The sequence below is a fragment of the Tiliqua scincoides genome, chromosome 4 (genome assembly GCF_035046505.1).
Source record: "Tiliqua scincoides isolate rTilSci1 chromosome 4, rTilSci1.hap2, whole genome shotgun sequence".
NCBI classification, from domain to species: domain Eukaryota; kingdom Metazoa; phylum Chordata; class Lepidosauria; order Squamata; family Scincidae; genus Tiliqua; species Tiliqua scincoides.
In genome coordinates this window covers 182369975-182390463 of record NC_089824.1, presented here as the reverse complement: position 1 = coordinate 182390463, position 20489 = coordinate 182369975, and the positions used below count along the sequence as shown (strand labels likewise).

General features: G+C 46.1%; 1 protein-coding gene across 2 annotated transcripts in view; it reads left to right on the top strand.

Moving 5' to 3' along the window:
* Positions 1-20489, top strand: part of KCND3 (potassium voltage-gated channel subfamily D member 3) — a 339029-nt gene that overhangs the window by 248171 nt on the left and 70369 nt on the right. For both annotated transcript variants that reach the window (XM_066624093.1, XM_066624092.1), the window contains exon 2: positions 13100-13262. In XM_066624093.1, coding sequence (XP_066480190.1) covers positions 13100-13262 — 163 coding nt within the window. The remainder of the gene's footprint in view (positions 1-13099; positions 13263-20489) is intronic.

Genomic DNA, 20489 nt, shown 5'->3' with positions numbered 1-20489 from the left:
CCTCCTCAAGGTATGGAAACATTTGTTCCCTTACCTCGATGCTGCATTGCAGTTGCACCAGTGCTGGAAAGTTGGATAGGATTGGGCCATGACCTGTTTGTCACATGTAGGCAGAAGAGAGATATAGTGGGCAAGCGAGAGCATGTATCATGCTAGGGGATGAGCAGGTGAATGAGTCCCTGATGGCATAGCTGACTTCACTGGGCTCTGTAATTGTGTTTCCTGTGCAACTACAGGGAAAGATTTGGCATCTGGGTTTGTTGCAGGCTCTGGCCCCTGTGTTTGTGCCTCTGTTATGTGGTGTGTTGTTCCTGCTGAGTCCTTGCTTGGGGAGGAGAGACTTTCTATAAGCCAAGATAAGCCTGAGTCACCCTCGCTACCCCAAAAAACTAAACATTTGACTGTGATGTGCAGAATCTGTCCGAAGAATGTTTAGTCACTGGTCACTGCCCCCAAGGAAAAAGCACAGCTTCCCTTTTGCCAGAATTCCACTTATGGCCCCTCTGGTCAAATCATCAAACAGCTGCAGTGTTGAGGGGAAATTGACTGTGACACATGAGAAAATGAGGAAAGGTTCCCCTCCCCCCTCGCTCTCCCTCGCAAATTGTTTTATTTTCTGCTGTTTTATATTTGTTGCTGCAGCTGTTTTTGTGAAATGCCAGAGCATTAAATTATCTGCATTACAGATTTGGCTGGGGAATGCGAGTCTGTTGCATAAGTTTGAAACAACCTGTGCCTGATCTGTGCTTGGGACTTCACTATGTAAGTTCAGTTACACTGCAGTGTAACTTCATTGTCTTTCATTATGGGATATCGTTTTTGGCTTTCCCAAGAGCGTGCATGAATTATAGTGCATCAGTTTCGTTCCTTTAAAAGAGAACTACACGGTTTTGGAACCTACCAAGGGCAACACATCACATCAGCCATGTACCAACCTCCATATTGTCTACTCTGATGGACAAAGGCCCTCTACAGTGTGATGCAGACCTCATGCTACCTGAAGTCCTTTAAGCAGGGATGCCAGAAATTGAACCTGTTATGAGTTTATGATCACTTTAAAACACATGATCACATACAAGTTCACAGGTGTTCCACATTGGAAATCCACCTCAAGATATTCATGATTATTTTGTCATATTCTTTGTGTGTGTGGTATTGATGAAGATGGGTTTAAAATGTGTGCTCTATGAACAACAGCCTCTCCTCCAAAGATATATCCTGAAAAGCTCTGCTGCCTGTACTTGGAGAAGTTGTTGGTTTAGTACGGTGATAGGCAGCCCAATCCTACCAGGCCTTGGTACCAGCATTGTAGCCCCAGCGCTGGGTGTCACAAATGTGACATAAGGCATGTTTGCACCGCCACAAGAGTAAACTGTGCTGGTGAGGAGGCCTACGCCACTCTGTCAATGCCGCAGGGGAAACCCTAGTCACTGGCAGAAAGGAGGTAAGAGCCAAGCAGAATGGGGGCATGGGGAGGGTGATGGGAGGGTGACAGGGAGGCATTTCTGGGTGGAGGGGGGCAGAGAGATGGTGGAATGGGGGGTGAACAGGCCAGGTAGGGGGTGGGACCAGCAGGGGCCTCTTCTGCTGAATCTTATCTTCCGTGTCAGGTTCAGAAGCTGGTGCTTCTTGAGAAGCCCCATTGAGCAGGCTGGGGCTTTACTCGGGGTAAGGGGATGAATGTCCCCTTCCCCAAAGGAGACCTCTATAAGAACGTAAGAACAGCACCACTGGATCAGGCCATAGGCCCATCTAGTCCAGCTTCCTGTATCTCACAGCGGCCCACCAAATGCCCCAGGGAGCACACCAGATAACAAGAGACCTTATCCTATTTCCCTCCCTTGCATCTGGCATTCTGACATAGCCCATTTCTAAAATCAGGAGGCTGCACATACACATCATAGCTCGTACCCCGTAATGGATTTTTCCTCCAGAAACTTGTCCAATCAGTGTACTTGAATCCAGCACAGGATCCTGCGGAAGCCATTTGAAGCTGCCGTTCCTGTGCTGAATAGGATTGGGCCCTTAATGATGAGTAATGTGTCTTGTACATAATCAGACACAGGTTCCCCCCCCCCCCACTCATGCCAACATCTGCTGACTCAGGATTCCAAGAGTTGCCATTTCCACTCTTTTGCAGCCCTCCAGCTGCATCCCACCATATTTCCCTTTGTTATCTCTTTTCTGAACTGAATAATCTTAGATTAAAGCATCTCCATACAAAAGTCTTTCTGAGCTACCCATCATTTCATCATTCTTTTTTGTACCAGTTCCCATTTTATATTATTTTTAGTTGCAGCAACAACAGCTGCATTATAATACTTTCTGTTTTCTTTTCTATTTCCTAACGATTCTAAACATTTTGTTTGCATCATTACCGACTGGACTTCCCTGAGTGGATAATTTGAATAAATGAAAATTCCATCCTGGGGTGTCAGTAGCCACTGATTTAGAACCTGGGACATTACAGATAAATAATCCACTGTATTTTCCATGCATAGGCATTGTCTTCTATCACTTTATTGGCAAGTCATTTCCTTACATCCCTTCCTTTTGCAGTATATCAACTGTGTTGAATCATTTTCTATTCTTTGAAATGAATCCTTGTCATGTTGAAGAAGGAACACAGCTACAGGAATTCTATAAGGCACTGCTCTGTAGTGACATGAGAGATGTTAGCTTCTTCATATTTATGATCAGGATTTCAGTGCCTAGAGCGGTGCATTGAAATCTATACCTGCCTCCGGCTCTGCAAAAAACTTTTAAAATCAACTCTGTCTGTGAAGCCGATATAGATGCACTTGCCAAGCATAAAAACACAAGTAAAGGATCTTTTTGCATGATCAGAGAAGCTAAATTTGTTTCAGAGCTTGTGGCTGCAAAATTCTCAACCTCAGTTATCAATAAGGTGGTTTCTGTATTCCCGTTTTGCACTTGCACCTTCTATTCTCTCATCATGAGACCTACTATGGATAGGGATCCTTGGCTCACAATATATTCCTTTCCATTTACCCATCCCAATGGAGAGTACTTTGTCTGTGGGACTCCTTGCCACAGGATGTGGTGATGGAGTATGGCCTAGATGGGGACAGATTTCTAGAAGAAAAGTCCATCATAGGTTAAAAGCCATGAAGGGTATATGCAACCTCCTGGTAGGCTAATTCAGAATGCCATGTGCAAGGTAGTGGCAACAGGAAGCAGGAAGCTCCCTGACACATCCGGTGAGCATGGCCCATTGTGAGATAAAGGAAGCTGGACTAGATGGGCCTTTAGCCTGACCCAGCAGGTGGGTCTCTTCTTATTTTCTTATGAGGGCATAAAGGAAGCGAAACGAAGCTGCCAAGATGTTGAGCATTGCTAACACAGAAAGGCAATAAGCAAGTTAGGCAAGTAATGAATGAACAAATGAAATCAGTGGGTCAGCTTGTTATAATTTGCAGGCAGGTTCAGCTCAGAGGTCAAGTTTAGTTCATTGTCACTTGCTAGCCTATATGTCACTGTAGTAGTAGTTAGCTCTGGCTTACTAGTTCATAAACTAGCATAGGTAATATCTGTATTAGGAGCAAACCAGAAGTAACAAGATATTAACGCATTTTTGCCTGGCCCACAGGTGTACACAGTTTGGTCCCTGTTGGTACGTTGGGCAGAAATGGCTTAGGGCCCAATCCTATCCAACTTTCCAGCTCTGGTGTAACCACATTGCAGCCCCGTGGTAAAGGAACAAATGCTCCCATACTTTAAGAAGGCTCCAGAGACTGCCCCTCCACTGTAGGATGCAGTGCACCGCCCATTGGCACAACTGCGCCAGCACCGAAAAATTGGATAGGATTGGGCCCTTAAGCGGCAAAGTTCCAAATCCTACAGAACTCATCATCAGGTTAGATTAGAACATAAGCACAGGATAGTAAGCATCTAGCCTGATTTTGATACTAATAAATGCATTACCCTACACTGGATTGTGGATTTACTAATGGATCAATACAGCCACCTACAATTTCACGATTGCATGTCTTTCTCGAGACACTGTATGCCTGCTTGCTATGAATAATAAACTTGGCCCATTTCTGTGCTAGCAGCAATAATGGTCATCCTGTTCTTTACAGCACAGGTTTCCAAACTTTTTGGCAAGAGGGCCACATCATCTCTCTGACACTGTGTTGGGGGCTGGGGAAAAAAGAATTTACATTTAAAGTTTGAATAAATTTACATAAATTTACACAAATGAATATGTAAGAGGTGGAACTTATATGAATGAATGAAGATCTCGTGATAGCTCAAGGCCTATTAAAGACCTTGTGCGAAGTAAGGGCGGCCTTTCCTTTGCTGTCACTGCTGCTTCACAGACATGAAACAGCAAGCACCAGAGGGAGCCTGCAGCTCGCACAAGAGGTCAAACAGTCGACCCTCACGCTGAGAGTAGTTGCGTCAGGCCAGCAGGGGCTCCAGCAGGTCTCTGGAAGGCCAGAGGCTCATTGGAGACTGAGGGCCCCCTGTGAGCCGGATTGGGTGTCCCTGAGGGCCGCAAATGGCCTCTGGACTGGAGTTTGGGCACCCCTGCTTTACAGAGTTACTCATCCCAAAACATAAGTAAGCAAGAGACTGAAGTGGGCTAAAGACTTACCATTTCAGGATAACTGAGATCATATAAGCAATCGTTGGGTGACACCTAGGTGACCAACATGGGTGCAGAGTTGGTATGTTCCTGTTTCAGTCGTACAGATCTAGACTACAAACTCATATCTGTTTCGTGGCAAGTTAACTGCCATGGCTTCCATCAAAGAATCCTGTGAATTGTAGTGTGTGGAGAGTGCTGAGAATTCTGTTTACTCTCTCATCAATACAGTTTGAATACTAGAGATCCTGAGGGAGAGGGAAAGTTTGTCAGTGGAGGTCTGTAGTGTTTGTCTTTTTACACTTCCTGAGTCAGTACTGAATAGATGCATAGCCTAGCTGCCCATTGATTCATGCAAGTGCTTTCTTAGTTCTCTCAGCCAAAATCATATCCAGACTCTGTGCCAGGCTAACCTTTGGAAATGGAGTAGATTCGTGCCTCATTCATGCAGTGAATGCTTCAAATGCATGGATGTCCTTGCTCAGCCAAGCCTGTCCAAATGGAGTCTATGCCAGACCATGTTAATACTTTCTGTAGAACATGTGGAAAGCCTTAGCACTGGACTAGCAAGTTCATATTTGGGACATATGATGACTTTGGTGCCTAACTATGTTTGGGGGCAGAAAGGGAAGGCATATTGGAGTGATCAGTTGAAGCATTGTTGCTGAACAAGAGCCTTTAACATATGGTTGGTTAAGGTGACTAAAAAAAGTTAATAGCTGTAAAGAGTGTTTTATTGATTCAAGCCTCTGCAAGGGGCTTTGGTGCACTGATTTGAGATTAATCCAGCAATCCAGGCCTCTGTGTCGTACAATTAAGCTTTAGCTAGTGATGTGTGAAGCATTTGCAGAGCTCTAAAAATCACGCACACGTACACATGCGTTCAGCGATGCTGTCACTCCATTTTCTGGGTTTCATACCACAATTTTCTGCAGGGACCAATGAGTGCAGCAGTCCAGAGATGATCAGTATCATAAGCTTTTATTTCAGATACAGGTCCTGGTGGTCTCCCACCTCAACACATAGTACAGAAAGCAAGCAAAGAGGCATCAATTACTACTGGCTAGCCTGCATTGTCTTGTTCAAGACACCACTTTGTTCCAATTGAGAGGATTTTGAAAGAAGTTAATTGAGTGGGTCTGATCATTTCTCTTTTTGTTACTCAGGCTGGATCCAAAAATTAACTTTCAAGCATCAGTTTTCATTTGTAGTGCCAACAGGTTTCACTTCAAGCTCTTTGATTTTCTGTGTGATTTGAAACAATGGGTGTTCAGAACTAATGTTGCCATTTTGAGGAACATTTTGTTCTTCAAAAGTGAGAAGCTTGTTTCCTCAATACAGTGTGAATCAGCTGAAAGCTTCTGTAAGGGTCATACCAGATGTGGCATTAGTTTCATTTCGATTATAGGTCCCACTTGAGTGAATAACTATCTGGTTCACTTGTTATGTGTGTGTTTTCTCTATTGTCACATGCAATCCATCTCTTTATGTGTTCCCTGAAATTTGACTGACCTTTTGGCTGAGTCACGCCTTCTGAGCAGCCCAAGGTCTGACTGCAAATGCTATTGCTGCCTTGCTAAAACTAGACAGGTTTGGACCTGGTCAGTGCCTGATTGGGAGATTGCCTGGGAACCCCACATAGTCTGTCTGGAGTTCCTTGATGGAAGAAAGGTGACATATGTTATAATAAAATATTATATGTTATAATAAAATACCTCTATGAATTTTTATAATTTCTATCATTTTAGCTGATAGTCAATCCATGATTGAAGAGTCGGCAGGGAATCTGATATTGAATGCAGTGCGACTGAAATCTCACAGAGTAAAAATAGGCTTATGGGATTACAAAGGGGGGACAGAGAAGAAACTTGCATTTGTTACAATACCAAAGTGCTTATTTTTCAATAATATATGTACCTGGCAGCCCAATCCTAACTAAATGCCCCTAATTAAATCCCCTGTTAATGAGGCCACACCGATGGAGCCTGTGCTGTATCCTGCAGCTGGGCATCCCAGAACTTTTGCTCCTTTACCCTGGGCTACACCTCTACTGCCCTAATGGGTCTCCTTAGATGTGTATCAGCTATTTTGCTGGTGCAAGTCCAAGGAGACAAAGTGAGAGGAAAGGAAAAAGGGAATAGGTTTAGGAGTTGGCACATCCTAGTGCCACCAAGATCCACCCCTCCCTCTCCAATTCTACCACCTGCCTTCTCTCTGCCTAGAAACTCCCCCTTTCCTCTCCTTTCCCATTCTGCCACCCCTCACCCTCACCACTGGCTTACCTTCACTGCCAGAGGTAGATGGCAGTAGTAGTGGGCCTCTGGCACCAACGCCATTTGTAGTGGCGGACCCGGAATGGCCACTGGCGGTAAGCTGTGTGTGCCACCATACAGGGCTTCTGAGAGGAATTTTAGCAGGGGGTACAAAGTTTCTTTTGGGCCCCTTTGCAAAGCGGGGCGGGGTGAAACAGAGCAGGGGAGGGTGGTGACAGGCGAGCAGAATGGGGGCAGGGAGGGGCAAAACAGGGGTGGGGGAGTAGAGACAGCTGGAAAAGTCTTTGCAGCCCAGGTCTACCCATCCATGAGGCATCAACAGCTACACACTCCTAAGTCTAATCAAACACACGCCTAAGTCTCTCTAATATCTTTTAAATATAGACTATCATGCAGAAAATTAGTATCATCATATTTAGGCTCAGACTTGAATGGAAAGTGTCCTGTGTGTACCAAAACTTGCTTCTTCAGCAGCTGTAGTCCTGCAGATTTGCTACTATATGCAGAGCTACTATATGCTCCTTTGTGATAAGTGGATCCACAAACCAAAGAGCTCCTGTAGCAGGCCAATTTTCCTCACAGATTTGACACTGTGTTAAGGGGTGTCATGTATGCATTCCTCGGCCCAGAACATATGGCTTGCCCGTAGCTGCAGCTGCACACTCGTGGTAGTATTGCCAGCATCCCGTGAGGGCAACAAGTTTGAGTAGATAGGAAAATATAAGATCCCAGGAGATTTCTGGGCCCCCTCCTTTGGCTCCTGGGCCTTTTTGACCCTGGGCCTGGGTACAAATTACCCCCTTTACCCCCCTTTCCTAGGCCCTGCCGCCATATGGCCATTTGCAACAGCAGAACTCTGTTCTACTGTCATAAAGGGCAGTCTCATCCTAGTTAGGATTGGGCTGCTGTACTTGAAACCATTTCCTGTATTTCCACCATTGAGTCTCCATTTCCCCCAACTGAGAATTCATTGAGGCACCAACATAGTGTTTGAGGGAGTTTGGCAGCCCTCATTCATTTCAGCACTGCTTGTGCTGGAGAACTTCCAGTTGGTTTGTGCTTCTGGGCTTCAGGTCCTTGAGTCCTTAGAAGGAAGAAATGCCACCCAAACGCAGCTTCTGTGCTGTTTGTTTGTCTTGTGTGGTTCCCTCTGTTTTTTTGTGCTTCCATTGCAACCTTCCATATTGCTATGCTCTTCTTCAACACTATGAATAGGTGTGCCATGCTTTGGTCTCCTTGCTAGTGCAATGAAGAGAAGTCAGTTTGTTAATCCCCAATGAAACAGGGAGAGTAGCAACTTCTCAGGACTAAAAAGTATGATTGACTGCCCTGTCTCACCCAGTACCATATTACAGCTAAGGTAATTGGGATTCTGAATTCTGATTTACAGTTGAGCATGACACATTCCCCCATAATGCAGCACAGATGATTGGACCTCTTAATTCTAGCTGACTGGCCCATCAGTCATGATCCCATTACATCACAGCATAACTTCTCTGGATTCTGAATCGTAACTGGATACCATCTGTTGCTGCAGCAAAAGCAATCAGCTTGAATTCAGTAATATATTTTTATGACCTTAGGGCAGAAGAGGTTCATGGTTCAAAGTGGCACCTTGTGAAATGCTCTCACAGCTGCTGTCTCTTGCAAGCAACTGCTGGACATGATGCAAAAAATGGAGGTTAGTCAAACAGCCTTCTGTTTGATTTCCTATCCTTTGCACAAGTCTGAGGAGAACACTCCACTGGTGATTATTCAGGGTAGTAAATGTGCAGATGTTACTCATTTGATGTAGGGAGTCCAGTGATCTTCCGTCAAGATTGCACTTCCTTATGCTCAGTTTCTCCACAATTATTGCGTATTGGGAAGAATGCAGTTTCCCCACTCTACTCCTCCCTCTGACATCCTGTGCCATTGCTGTGTGAATCGGGTTGCATGAATATCCTGGTCACTGGATGCAGTTGTGATCTGGCCTGGATGGTCTGGCCAGTTGGCGTCTGGTCTTGATGCCTTTAAAAGGGGATTGGACAAATTTCTGAAGGAAAAATCCATCACGGGTTACAAGCCATGATGTGTATGTGCAACTTCCTGATTTTAAAAAGGGGCTATGTCAGAATGCCAGGTGCAAGGGAGGGCACCAGGATATAGGTCTCTTGTTGTCTTGTGTGCTCCATGGGGGCATTTGGTGGGCCGTTGTGAGATACAGGAAGCTGGACTAGATGGGCCTATGGCCTGATCCAGCGGGGCAGTTCTTATGTTCTTATATTCTTATGATGTGAACAGCAATGAACAGTACAACTGCCTCTTCCTCCCATGCCCTATTTCACAAGTGCACTTAAAAAAACTAAATAAATCTGTGTTTCAGTGCTTTACACTCTCAGTCCTCAGACTCTCCTACAAAACTCTCTGTGTTTTGGCTTTTATCCTATGCCAGTTTTTCTTTGAAAATTATCCCCTACCATTCTGCAATACCAGAATAATGAAGATGCCAATTAGTATTGCTATTATTGTTGTGATAGTTAATTATGTTTATTAATTTTGCAAAGTGCTATCAAGGCATATAGTTCTTTATGAAGTTTCACAAGCAAAAACAAACTAAAAAGTCCCTGACTTCAAGGAGATTCCAATCTAATCTAGAGGAAAATGCAAAGAGAGCAAGCGAAGAATGTGAGCAAGTGCTTTACACAAGCATGGTCACAGTTGGGCACAATCTATCCTGATAACTTTTTGAAAAAGGCAGGACAACAGAACAGCAATCTCTCTATAACTGCATTTCCCGTAGTTGGGAGGGTAAGAACTTAGTTGTCCCCTGCTGGGTCAGACCAAATATCCATCTTCTCTGTGCGCTGGATATTTCTCCATTCACTTTGGATGCAGACTTGCTCTACAACTATACACAACATCAAAGAGTTGCAGAACCAACTGAGCCTCAGTGACAGATTGGTGTATGTTCATAATGGAGCAAGCAGATGAAAGCTTTGCCACAAATACATTTCTCAGTAACAAAAAGGATAAGCCTGGGCAAAAAAATAAGTGCTTGGCTGGGTGCTTAAGTGTTATGTAAATTGACCCTCCATCGAGTTCATCTAGCCATTGGCTGAGTGGAAGTCGCTTGCAGGTCTGTAAAATACCCAACCATTCTTTGCCAGCACAGATTAACGTTAACCCAGTCCCAACATCTGAATCAGCATGTGGTCTGTTCTAATAGCAGGTAAGGAGTTGTTCAAATAAAAATGAAGTGGGGAGGAGGGACAAAAAGCATAAAGCTGTTCTTTCAAACAAGGCCAACACAAGGAAACGGACTGACTCATTTTCAACTGGTATGAAAATGAGGAATTATTCTGCCTGTAAACCTGCACTTATTTTTTAAAGGAATTCAATTATTTAGCTTTTTGGGAATTTGTTGAAAAGGCTTGCAATTGATTTGCTACAGGGATGGGAACTTGAGTCAGGTGACTCAAGTTTGAGTCGCAAAAATACATGTTTTTGCTACCTTGCGGAGACTTGAGTCACCTGTGTTGATGACTCAGGCACTGACTCGAGTCTGAGGCTACTGATTTGGCACTCGGTTCACACGCATGAGTCTATTTCTGTCTGGGTGTACTTGCTTACTTTTTTGGCGGCATGAAAGACCTCATGGGGCCATCATTCAGACCGGATGAGCAGCAGGGAAGTTCCAGCCAGGAGGCAGGGAAGGGTTAATGTTTTACTTTGCATCAGGCAGGGGGGGGAGGCAGGAGTGGGCTCTCTTGTCCATCTCTGAAGGAACTGATGGTCATTGGATGAAGGATGGGCAGTCTGATTTGTTTCTTTGGATGAGGTAGGGCAGAAGGAGGAGCCCAAGGGGGTTCTTGCCTTAGAATTGACTGGACAACTTGGGGGATAAGGAGGCAGGGAAGCCGGTGGGGGGGAGGTGGTTTGGTTTGTAGTGATCATGCTTTCCAGCCACATGGATCCTTTCGGCTCCGTTGTTACTTGGGAGGAGGAAGTCTCATTGAACAATTGGCACAAATGGGACTGCTTCTGAGTAGTGCTGCAAAGGATTGGGTCACACTGGTAAGCCTGCCAGCTGCTGCACATGACTCTCCTCCCTCTTGCCGCTTCTGTCCCTGTTCTCATGCAGCCTGTCCCACACCCTCCCTTCTTGTTTGCAGATGAGATGGGGACATCAGGGGAGTAGATAAAGAGAATTCCGATACACACACTCACAAACAAACAAACACAGAACCCAGCAGGAGCTCCTTTTTTTTCCATGGAGCCGCAACTGGCTTTTTAAAGGGAAAGACTCATAACTCAAGTCTTTTTGAGATGCCAGAATGCTCTGGGCAACTCAAAATCTGCCTGTTAGGACTCATTTTATAATTGAGTCGCAGGGCTCGTGACTTGACTTAAGTCAAGCTGCACTTAATTCGCCCATCCCTGATTTGCTACCCCTTGGGGCAAGATGGGGGGAATGAATCACAGTCAAAGGTGACCCTATCATGAATTAGGATGAAGTGGGCTCCTTCAAGTGGTGCAGTGGTATTCAAACTGGGGCATTGCGACGCCCCAGCCTGTGGGTCCTGGCCTTTCCCCCTTAAGGGGCGGGGGCAGCCAGGAGACAGGGGGAAGGCAGCAGCGCGATCCATAGGATCACACTGCTCAGGAGGGCTGCAGGGGCTTGGGTACACTTGCCCAAGTCTCCTGCAGCCTCCTGGGGGTGCGGGGAGCCCTGTGCAACCTTCAGCAGGGCTCCCCAGGTCAGGAAAAGTGAAAGCAGAGCGATTGCGCCCCGCTCTGCAAAACCAGAAGCAGAGCACGATCGCTCCGCTTTCCCTTCTGATGGGGCTGCAGGGACTGGGGTGCACCCTCCAGTTCCTGCAGCAGCCGTCCCTGTGTGCAGGGAGCCCTGCGTGAGTGCCTGCAGGGTGCCCCAGGTCAGGGAAAGGGAGAGTGGGCCATCGCGCTCCGCTTCCGCTTTTGCAGAGGCAGAGAAGATCGCTCCACTCTCCCTTTCCCTGACCTGGGGCACCCTGCAGGCACTCACGCAGGGCTCCCTGCACACAGGGACGGCTGCTGCAGGAACTGGAGGGTGCACCCCAGTCCCTGCCCCTGCTGCCTCCCCCCCCCCCGCACTCCCACAAAGACTTATTGCGGGTTTCAATCTCCTGGAGAGTTTGAAAACCGCAGAAGTGGTGGATTGAGTCTCAGAATGTTAGAGTTGGAAGGGGACATGAGGTCATCTAGTCCAACCTCAGTTCATGCAACAGCTACAACATCCCTGACAGGTAGCTCTCAATCCTCTACCTGAAAACCTTCAGCAAGGAAAAGCCCACTAGAGCATGAGGTAGGCTGTTCCAGGTCAACTGGAATGTTGGGTAGGATTGGACCCTTATTCATGAGACTGATGAACTTAAAGCCAACGCTAGGAACTTTTTGCCAGAAACTATGTCTGAAATGATTTGGGGAGAAAAAACAGGTAAAGCTTAAACAACTCATCCATCAAGATGAGACTGTTATGAATGTAAAGTAAGCAGACTTAGGCTGGAACATCATCAGTCATTTTTACAGAGCCTTCGATGGCTTCAATGCAGTGAGCCACAGGGCTTTATTCTGAAAAAGTACTAAGCAGTGGAGCTGATGAAACAAGCGATTGCAATAATAATTTTTGCAATGATAACAACCACCAACATCACCTTTATGGGGCTACCTTTATGGTAGCCCCCAAGATGTAGAACTCCCTGCCCCATGGGATTCACAAGCACTTGTCCGCTACCTTCTGTTACCCACTGGCTTTTCAGCAGGCTTGTAATTCATTCTTTTTGTGTTTTCCACTGTTGACTTTTAAAACAATTTCAAATTAAATAGATATATATTTTCACATGTTTTTATTTTCATTTGATTAGATTACGTCGTCTGTTGTTAATGCTGTCATTAGCCTCTTTGAGCTGTCTTTTAACCGGGAAAGCAGGACATCGGTTATCTGTCTGAAATAAAGAAACCAATTTAACTGCAACGCAGAACCACACATGGGAGTTGAGGTCTGGCCTACTCCACTTCCCTCTTCTGAAAGCACCAAATAGGCTTGCCCCCAAAACTCAGGGGAACTACTGGAATCACAAACGCCTGCAGCACAAATACACGAGACCTCTGATTTGAATGTCTTGCTGGCTGAATGTGCATGGTCAGCTTTCTCTTATAACTGCCATGTGATTTTGTTTCTCCTTTATCCCAGTTATGGCGACATGGTGCCCAAGACAATTGCCGGCAAGATATTTGGCTCTATTTGCTCGCTGAGTGGGGTGCTGGTCATTGCTCTGCCTGTCCCTGTGATCGTTTCCAACTTCAGCCGGATTTACCATCAGAACCAGAGAGCTGACAAGCGACGAGCGCAGAAGGTAAGATGAAGGTTACAGGATCTGTTCAAATTTCGACTCTGCTGCTGGTTTTGCTGATACTGGCATGACACAACAAAAGAGCAACTTGAAGATGTTACCCTTCAATTGTCCCAACAATTTTTTGGCTGATTTGAGCATGCACTTGCTTCATACAAGGGCTGCAACATCAAGAAGTGGGTGAAAAAACCATTAGAGCTTAAACTCCACAGACATACCTTTTCAGAACACCTCAGCATAATGTCTCACACAATGCTTATCAATGGAGATAGTTCACACGTTTAGCTGAGTCTGTGAAACTCCATTCATTAGTTGGAGCCACAACTGGATTCCCATTCATAATTGCTGCTGCTGTAGAACTCATGTCCGTAGATGGGATTGGGGGAGAAAGCCTTGTTCCTTTGAGTATTTGGAGGTTGCCTATGGAGAGCCAAGACAGACATGGGGAGAGTGATGAGAAAAGCGTAGCAACGATGATTAGGCACTTCGTGAGAGAGTGATAGAGGAAGGTGCTGCATTGAGATGCTTTTCCATTCCACATGTCCCAGCCAAGCTCCCAACTTTTTCACTGGTGTTTCCTATGAGGTCTATATTTAATGGAGGACCTGTTGGAGGAAGTGATGTCATTGAGATAATATTCACCCATCTCATGAAAGGAACTGCATTGGAATGGTCTCCATTCACCATTTGCTCTGCTTCATGCAACCTGATCCTAATCACAAGGAAGAATGAGTGCTTGGCTAGCAGTAGCTATGAACAAAGTGGAATGTGCCAATGCTTGGTGTTACAAGACAAAAATGGTTGTGCTCCTCACTGCTTTCATCTGTGCATGATGGACACCTACTAGGTTTCACAATTTTGTGGCCAACAATCTCCACCACCACAGTTACATTGTGGGCGAGACACAGTTCCAGTATGTTGACTAACAGTTGTTCAGCCAGCCAGTATATGGTTTTGCCATATTGAGGATGGGTAGAGACACTATGTATCCATGTTTATTTGAATGCTCAGTACACCCATCTTTTTTCTTGGGATACGTAGGTGAAGATGGAACAGGATGGAACAGGTGAAGCCATGCTGTAAAGCATGATCTCCTCTACCTGATAAACCTCCACTTCTTCTTACCTGTGGGAGGTGCCTTGTTCTTGCATCCTCATTTGTAACAGTGGGGCTTGAACCTGGTTGACAGTGCTGGCCCCAGACTGCTGGCACAAGACTGCTGGTGGCCCTGGAGCAAACCCCTGCATTGGCCTTCCCCATAGCACCCATGATGGCACAAGGGGAAGTACTACCGACTCCAGTACTAAAGGTTCAGGGGTTGCTCAGCCAGAGTGATGGGGTAGAGTGATTAAGCCCCAAGCCACACATCTTGCTTTATAAAGTGTCCTCCTTTGCTGGGGATTGTACAGTGGTTGCCCAATATTGGCTACCATGCTAGCTGGAATCTGTCAAGACCCCCACCCTGAGAAGGGAACAATCAGGTTCAAAGGACCAGATCTAGAACTAGGTCCAGGCCCAAACTCCATGATGGAGCCTGATCCTGCCAGTCAGGAAGGCCCAGAGTTGGAGATCCTAGAGCAACATCCACCCCACAGAGTCTGCGTTCAAAGTCTTCGAAGAACCATGCCAAGAATCTTGCACAGACACAGACACACACACAAGTGTGTGTACCAGGACTAGTCCAGGAGGAAAGTTATGGAGTGAAGAAAGACTGCAAGACTCTAGAACAGAGGTCAGCCCCTGTGAATCTCTCTGCTCGCCAGGCAGGAAGATGGAACTTGGGAGTGGCAGCCTGTACCTAGAAACATTTAAGTTTTCATCCCAGCTCTGGCTCTTGTTGGAGCAAGTTGCTTATCCAGAGATCTCTAGAGCAGTGGTTCTCAAACTGGGCCTAACTATTCCCCCTTAAGGGGTGGGGAGGGGGAGGCAACGACACGATCGCCAGGATCATGTCATGTTGGAGGGATGCAATGGCTTGGCTGGACTTACCACAGCCTGCTGCAGCCTCCCAAGAGTGCAGGGAGCCTTGTGCCAGCCTCCGTAGGACTCCCCAACATGCAAAGACACTCCAAATAATGATCGCGACCCACTTCCAGTTTGCAATCGCAAAACTGGAAGTGGGTCGCGATCATTTTCACAGTCTCCGCATGTTGGGGAGCACTGTAGAGGCTGATGCGGGGCTTCCCGCGCCCCCAGGGAGGCTGCAGCAGGCTGTGGTAAGTCCAGCCAAGCCATTGCGCCCCTCCAAACTGACACGATCCTGGCAATTGCGTTGCTGCCTCCCCTCTCCCCCGCAAGGACTTATTGCAGAGCTCAAACTCCTTGCTCATTTGAGAACCTCCTTGCCCTGCCTTGCTACCTGTCAGGCCTCATAGGAAGGCAGTGGAGGAGAAAGTGGTGATGATGCAGCCATCTTGATTCCCCATTGGCTCCAGCAGGATGATGTTTTGTTGCTGTTTCCTTGCCACACCCCAACTCCACCCACTTTTGCCCCTTGTGCTGGTGGCCTACCGCTAGCACTGCATCACATCAGCTTGATAATAAGGCTGATTATCTTTAAATAAATATCTACTATATTGATGTCACATCTTGTTTTGCCAGCATATGAGATTTAGGAGCCAACCTGTCCCTGCCCAGCAAGTACAGCTTAAGGATAGAATTGCACTGTGCTCAGCACTTAAAAAACTAGTCGACAAACATAGACATGCCACAGGTCCAAGGGAGATTTATTTTTTCTCTGGCAGGAGTGAACATTAAATAATGTTCTCAGTAAATCTGAAAATAAAACAAAAGGCAGCTGATGTGACTGTCTGGCATTTTTAATCCTCTGGAGAAAAATCTCTGGTAATTGACTTTCTTCTAATTAGCTCTAATAGCACCTCAGCACCTCCTTGTCTTGTGCAGCAAAAGCCTGAGCAAAGCTGTTGCACATCACAGTGTCTGCTGGTAAGTCCAAGTGACAGGCGGAGCGACACGAGCCATAATGAGTTGGCCGTTTTATTTTTTCATCCCTGCAACAGAGATTGAAGAACAATCTATTATTAAATATGTGGTTTATAAACACAAAAGGGAAGCACATGGAAGTGACTGATCTGTAAGAGAAGGAAGGATAAATAAAGCATGAGCTGACTTGCTTGTGTTTCACTCTCCATCAGCCAGGACTTTAGAAATGTGGTTTTTCAGTGGACTCAGGAAGGTGCCTTATATTGAGTCAAGCTAGTGGTCCATCTAGCTCAGTATTGCTGACACTCAGTGGTAGCTTCAGACGAAAATTCTGGCCCAATCCTGTCAAGCCTCTGAATTTCCAGAATATGTGTTCTAGTGGCATCACCTGGCAGGACAAAGTTCCAAACAACACAGTCCTGGAACGTGCTGGAATCCCTAGCATGTATGCACTACTGAAACAGAGACGCCTGCGTTGGCTCGGTCATGTCGTGAGAATGGATGATGGCCGGATCCCAAAGGATCTCCTCTATGGAGAACTCGTGCAAGGAAAGCGCCCTACAGGTAGACCACAGCTGCGATACAAGGACATCTGCAAGAGGGATCTGAAGGCCTTAGGAGTGGACCTCAACAAGTGGGAAACCCTGGCCTCTGAGCAGCCCGCTTGGAGGCAGGCTGTGCAGCATGGCCTTTCCCAGTTTGAAGAGACACTTGGCCAACAGTCTGAGGCAAAGAGGCAAAGAAGGGCAGCCCATAGCCAGGGAGACAGACCAGGGACAGACTGCACTTGCTCCCAGTGTGGAAGGGATTGTCACTCCCGAATCGGCCTTTTCAGCCACACTAGATGCTGTTCCACAACCACCTTTCAGAGCGCGATACCAGAGTCTTTCGAGACTGAAGGTTGTCAACTAGGCACCATGTGCTTTATGGAAGTCGCAAAGTGTGATCCACCATTCAGCTCAGCCACAGGCAGTGAATGGCTGCTGCTGAGTGCCACCAGCCTCCAGAGAAGCCCCAGCACTGATAAGTCAGCACAGAGAGTAGGTGGTAGGTGAGAGGAAGAAGAAGGAGGCAGAGACCCAGGCAAGGATGGGGATGTGTCAATGCTGGGATGAAGCTGATATAAGCAGCAGCAGCAGCACTGATATCCTATCCTGCCAGTGCCTAATAAAAGTTTTTGAAATTGAATTTGAAAACCTATCCGCCTTTCCCAGCCTCAGTTCACTTACCCAGGTCCACTCAGACTTGCGCAGCAAGTGTCCTTGGACCTGTCACTCAGACTAACCTACCAGACAGGGTTGTTGTGAAGACAGAAGGCAAGAAGTATGAACACTACCCGGAGCTCCTTGGAGAAAGGGCAGTATAAAAAATATGAAAAATAAAGAAGTTTGCTAGTACAGACCAGAGTAAACCCATTGGAGTGGCAGAGACTTGCCCCAAGGTAAGGGAACATTTCCCCCTGAGCTCCAGGTGGCCTCTGGGACCCAGAGCTCCCCCATGGGATGCAGCACACACTCTACTGGTGCAGGTGCATCGGCAGGGGGAGACTAAGTTGGGATCAGGCTGTTTGTCTCTGTCCTACCTTGAGATGCCAGAACCTGGACCTTCTGCATGCAAAAAGCAGGTGCTCTTCCACTGAGCAAGAGCCCCTCCCCAGTCCCATTTGCTCTCTAAAGCACTCATATTTTATGCATTCATACTCTACTCTCACTTTAGAAAGCTCAAATCAGCTTGAGTTACATAGGACATCAAGGCAGTCTCTCTCCCAAGCACTGCCTGGGCTGAGAACTGCTGCCTTAAGGTTTAACATTGCATAGCCTGACCTCAGACCATATTTTGCACTCTGATGGCTCTGCTGTAGGATGGATGCCAATGCAGGCTGGATATCAGCAGTAGAAAGAAGCACAACTAGCCCTGTTCATACCAGAACATACTGATATCCGCAGTTCCCTCTTGATTTAACTTGTCTGTGAGGCTATAAAAGCCCACCATGTCAAATGTATTTAGTTAGGAAATTCAGTAGGGGTGCCCATCCCTTGCTCTGTAGACTGAAACGATTGATTATGTGGCCCACTCCAAAGGAGAACTCTTTGAAGGGAACCCAATGAAATGAATATGGTCTGGTCTGGAATGGCTGAGGACTCATTCAATTAACGGAAGCTGAATCTGAATAAGAAGTTGTAACGTCCTTCATTTCAATGAGGCTCATGTTGATTGGATTGCATGTGGTCATTGTCATGGGGTTGGGGAAGAAAAGTTCCCAGGGGTTTAATCAGATATGAGCTACACAGTTCTAGAAACACTGTGAGTTCTTGCTTTCTAATGGTACTTGCCATTTCTTCATGAAAAAGTGTAGAATCACGAGAAGATCCTCCCCCCTCCTGCTTTTTCAGTCCATCAAGGTCCAGTATGACTGTTTTCCTCTGCCTTAGCAAACATTTTTCTAGAGTGTCCTGTATGCAGTATAATAGATTTGCTTTTTCTTTATTTGCCTGCTAACTGGTGGTACAATAGCTCTTTCAGGAAGGTCCTAGCCTTAAAACCAAGGCTAACCAAAATCGACTGGACAGCTACCAATGTGGTCCAGAGCTCCTGACAGCCCAATCCTATCAGGCCGACTCCCCAGTGGAATTGGCATTCAGTTGGTAGAAGGAAGAGAATGCTGGAAGGATGTCACTTCCCCTGGAGAGTCATGCTAGGCTGCCAGGGCAATCACTGTTGACTGGCAGAGCTGACTGCATCAGCAGGTATTGGTGAATTGGTTGTAGGGGCAGGCGGTGGGAGGAACAGGGGTGAGAGGGCATTGGGAGAGTTTCTGGGCCTGGAGCGGGTGGGGAGGGAGGAGAAACAAGGGAGTGAGAGGACGGGTTCAACCGCACCCATGTGCAGTTGAATCCTGTACCTCTTCCTCTCTGCCACCTTTACACTTCCCAGGCCTGCACCACCAAAACAGCTGGTGCCGAACTGAGGAGGCCCGTTGGGAAAGCAGAGGCTTCTCCCAGGGCAAGTGAACAAACTTTCACTTACACTGAGAAGTCTCCAACTCCTCCCCCCCCCATACAGCATACGCTCCATTAGCACACATGCATCAGTGTGTCGTGGTGAGGGGTTAGACTGGATTGTGACCTGTGACCTGTCCTGACTGCCCTGACTCTGTTGGGCAGTTCCCTTGCAGGTCTAGGCCTCCTGAGTGTGTTCTTTTCAATCCTTCAGACAGGATGGATGCATGAACTGGAGTATGGTGACCCTTGGAGGGCAGTAGCTAAATGTGTAATTGACTTTGTTGACAAATATTGTGTATTTGAGGCAATGTGAAGTGATAGTGGAGTTTGAACTAGTCATGCATGCATGCCATGTCTGATGTTGCTGTTTTTCGGTATTATTATAGGCATGAGACTCTAGAACATAGCTCTAAATCTGAACTTTATTGTGCAAAACACAGATCTTTGTATGTTTCTATGTAGTTGAGCCAAACACATATATGGTAACCTCAATTACATAGTATGATCCTATCCTGAAACATGTACTTTTATACTGAACATGTTTACCTGAAACTGAATTCTGGGCCTCACACAGTGCAAATAGGATTCAGCTTTTAGTATTTCCATTCAAGCTCTTTTTCCCAGCACTCCAATCCAATTTTACAGTTACACATAAACTGCTTCTTGATTGAATTGTTCAATCTGAACTAGTGCTTAACGTTGGGGGAAAATTGCAGCTCAACAGGTAATGAACTAACCTGGCTGACTTTACCACCATTATAACTGAAGCTCATACAGCAACAATGTTCTGTGTTATTGCAAACTTAACATCAGAAAATAGATGACATTCATTCTTATTAGAGTTCCTTTAGATGCTAGTGTTGGAATATCTGAAAAAGAGCAAAACATAAAATGCATCCAAATCCTATCCAATTAACATCCCAGTACCATGACCTTCCTGATCGTTCAAAGACCTTTTAAGCATCCCTAAGCAAAACTTACTCTGTGATCAGCTTCAGCAACACCCACACCTCCAGACCTCTCATTTAACAAAAAGAGCACTTCACCTGCTTAAAAATAGCACTTGTGATCACACAATCTGAAAAGAAACAAATGCTTGTAAAAGAAAATGGCACTCTCCTAGCTAAAACTGCAAATTACTGTGATTTTTATTACATTATTCATTATGTCACTGTAATTTCCTAAGATCAGTTGTTCATCTGACTCAGTATATTGCTGTTGTATAAGGACAGCTGTGTATAAAAGAAGCCTGCTGCTGCACTTAAAAAGCCTTTCATTGTGGCCC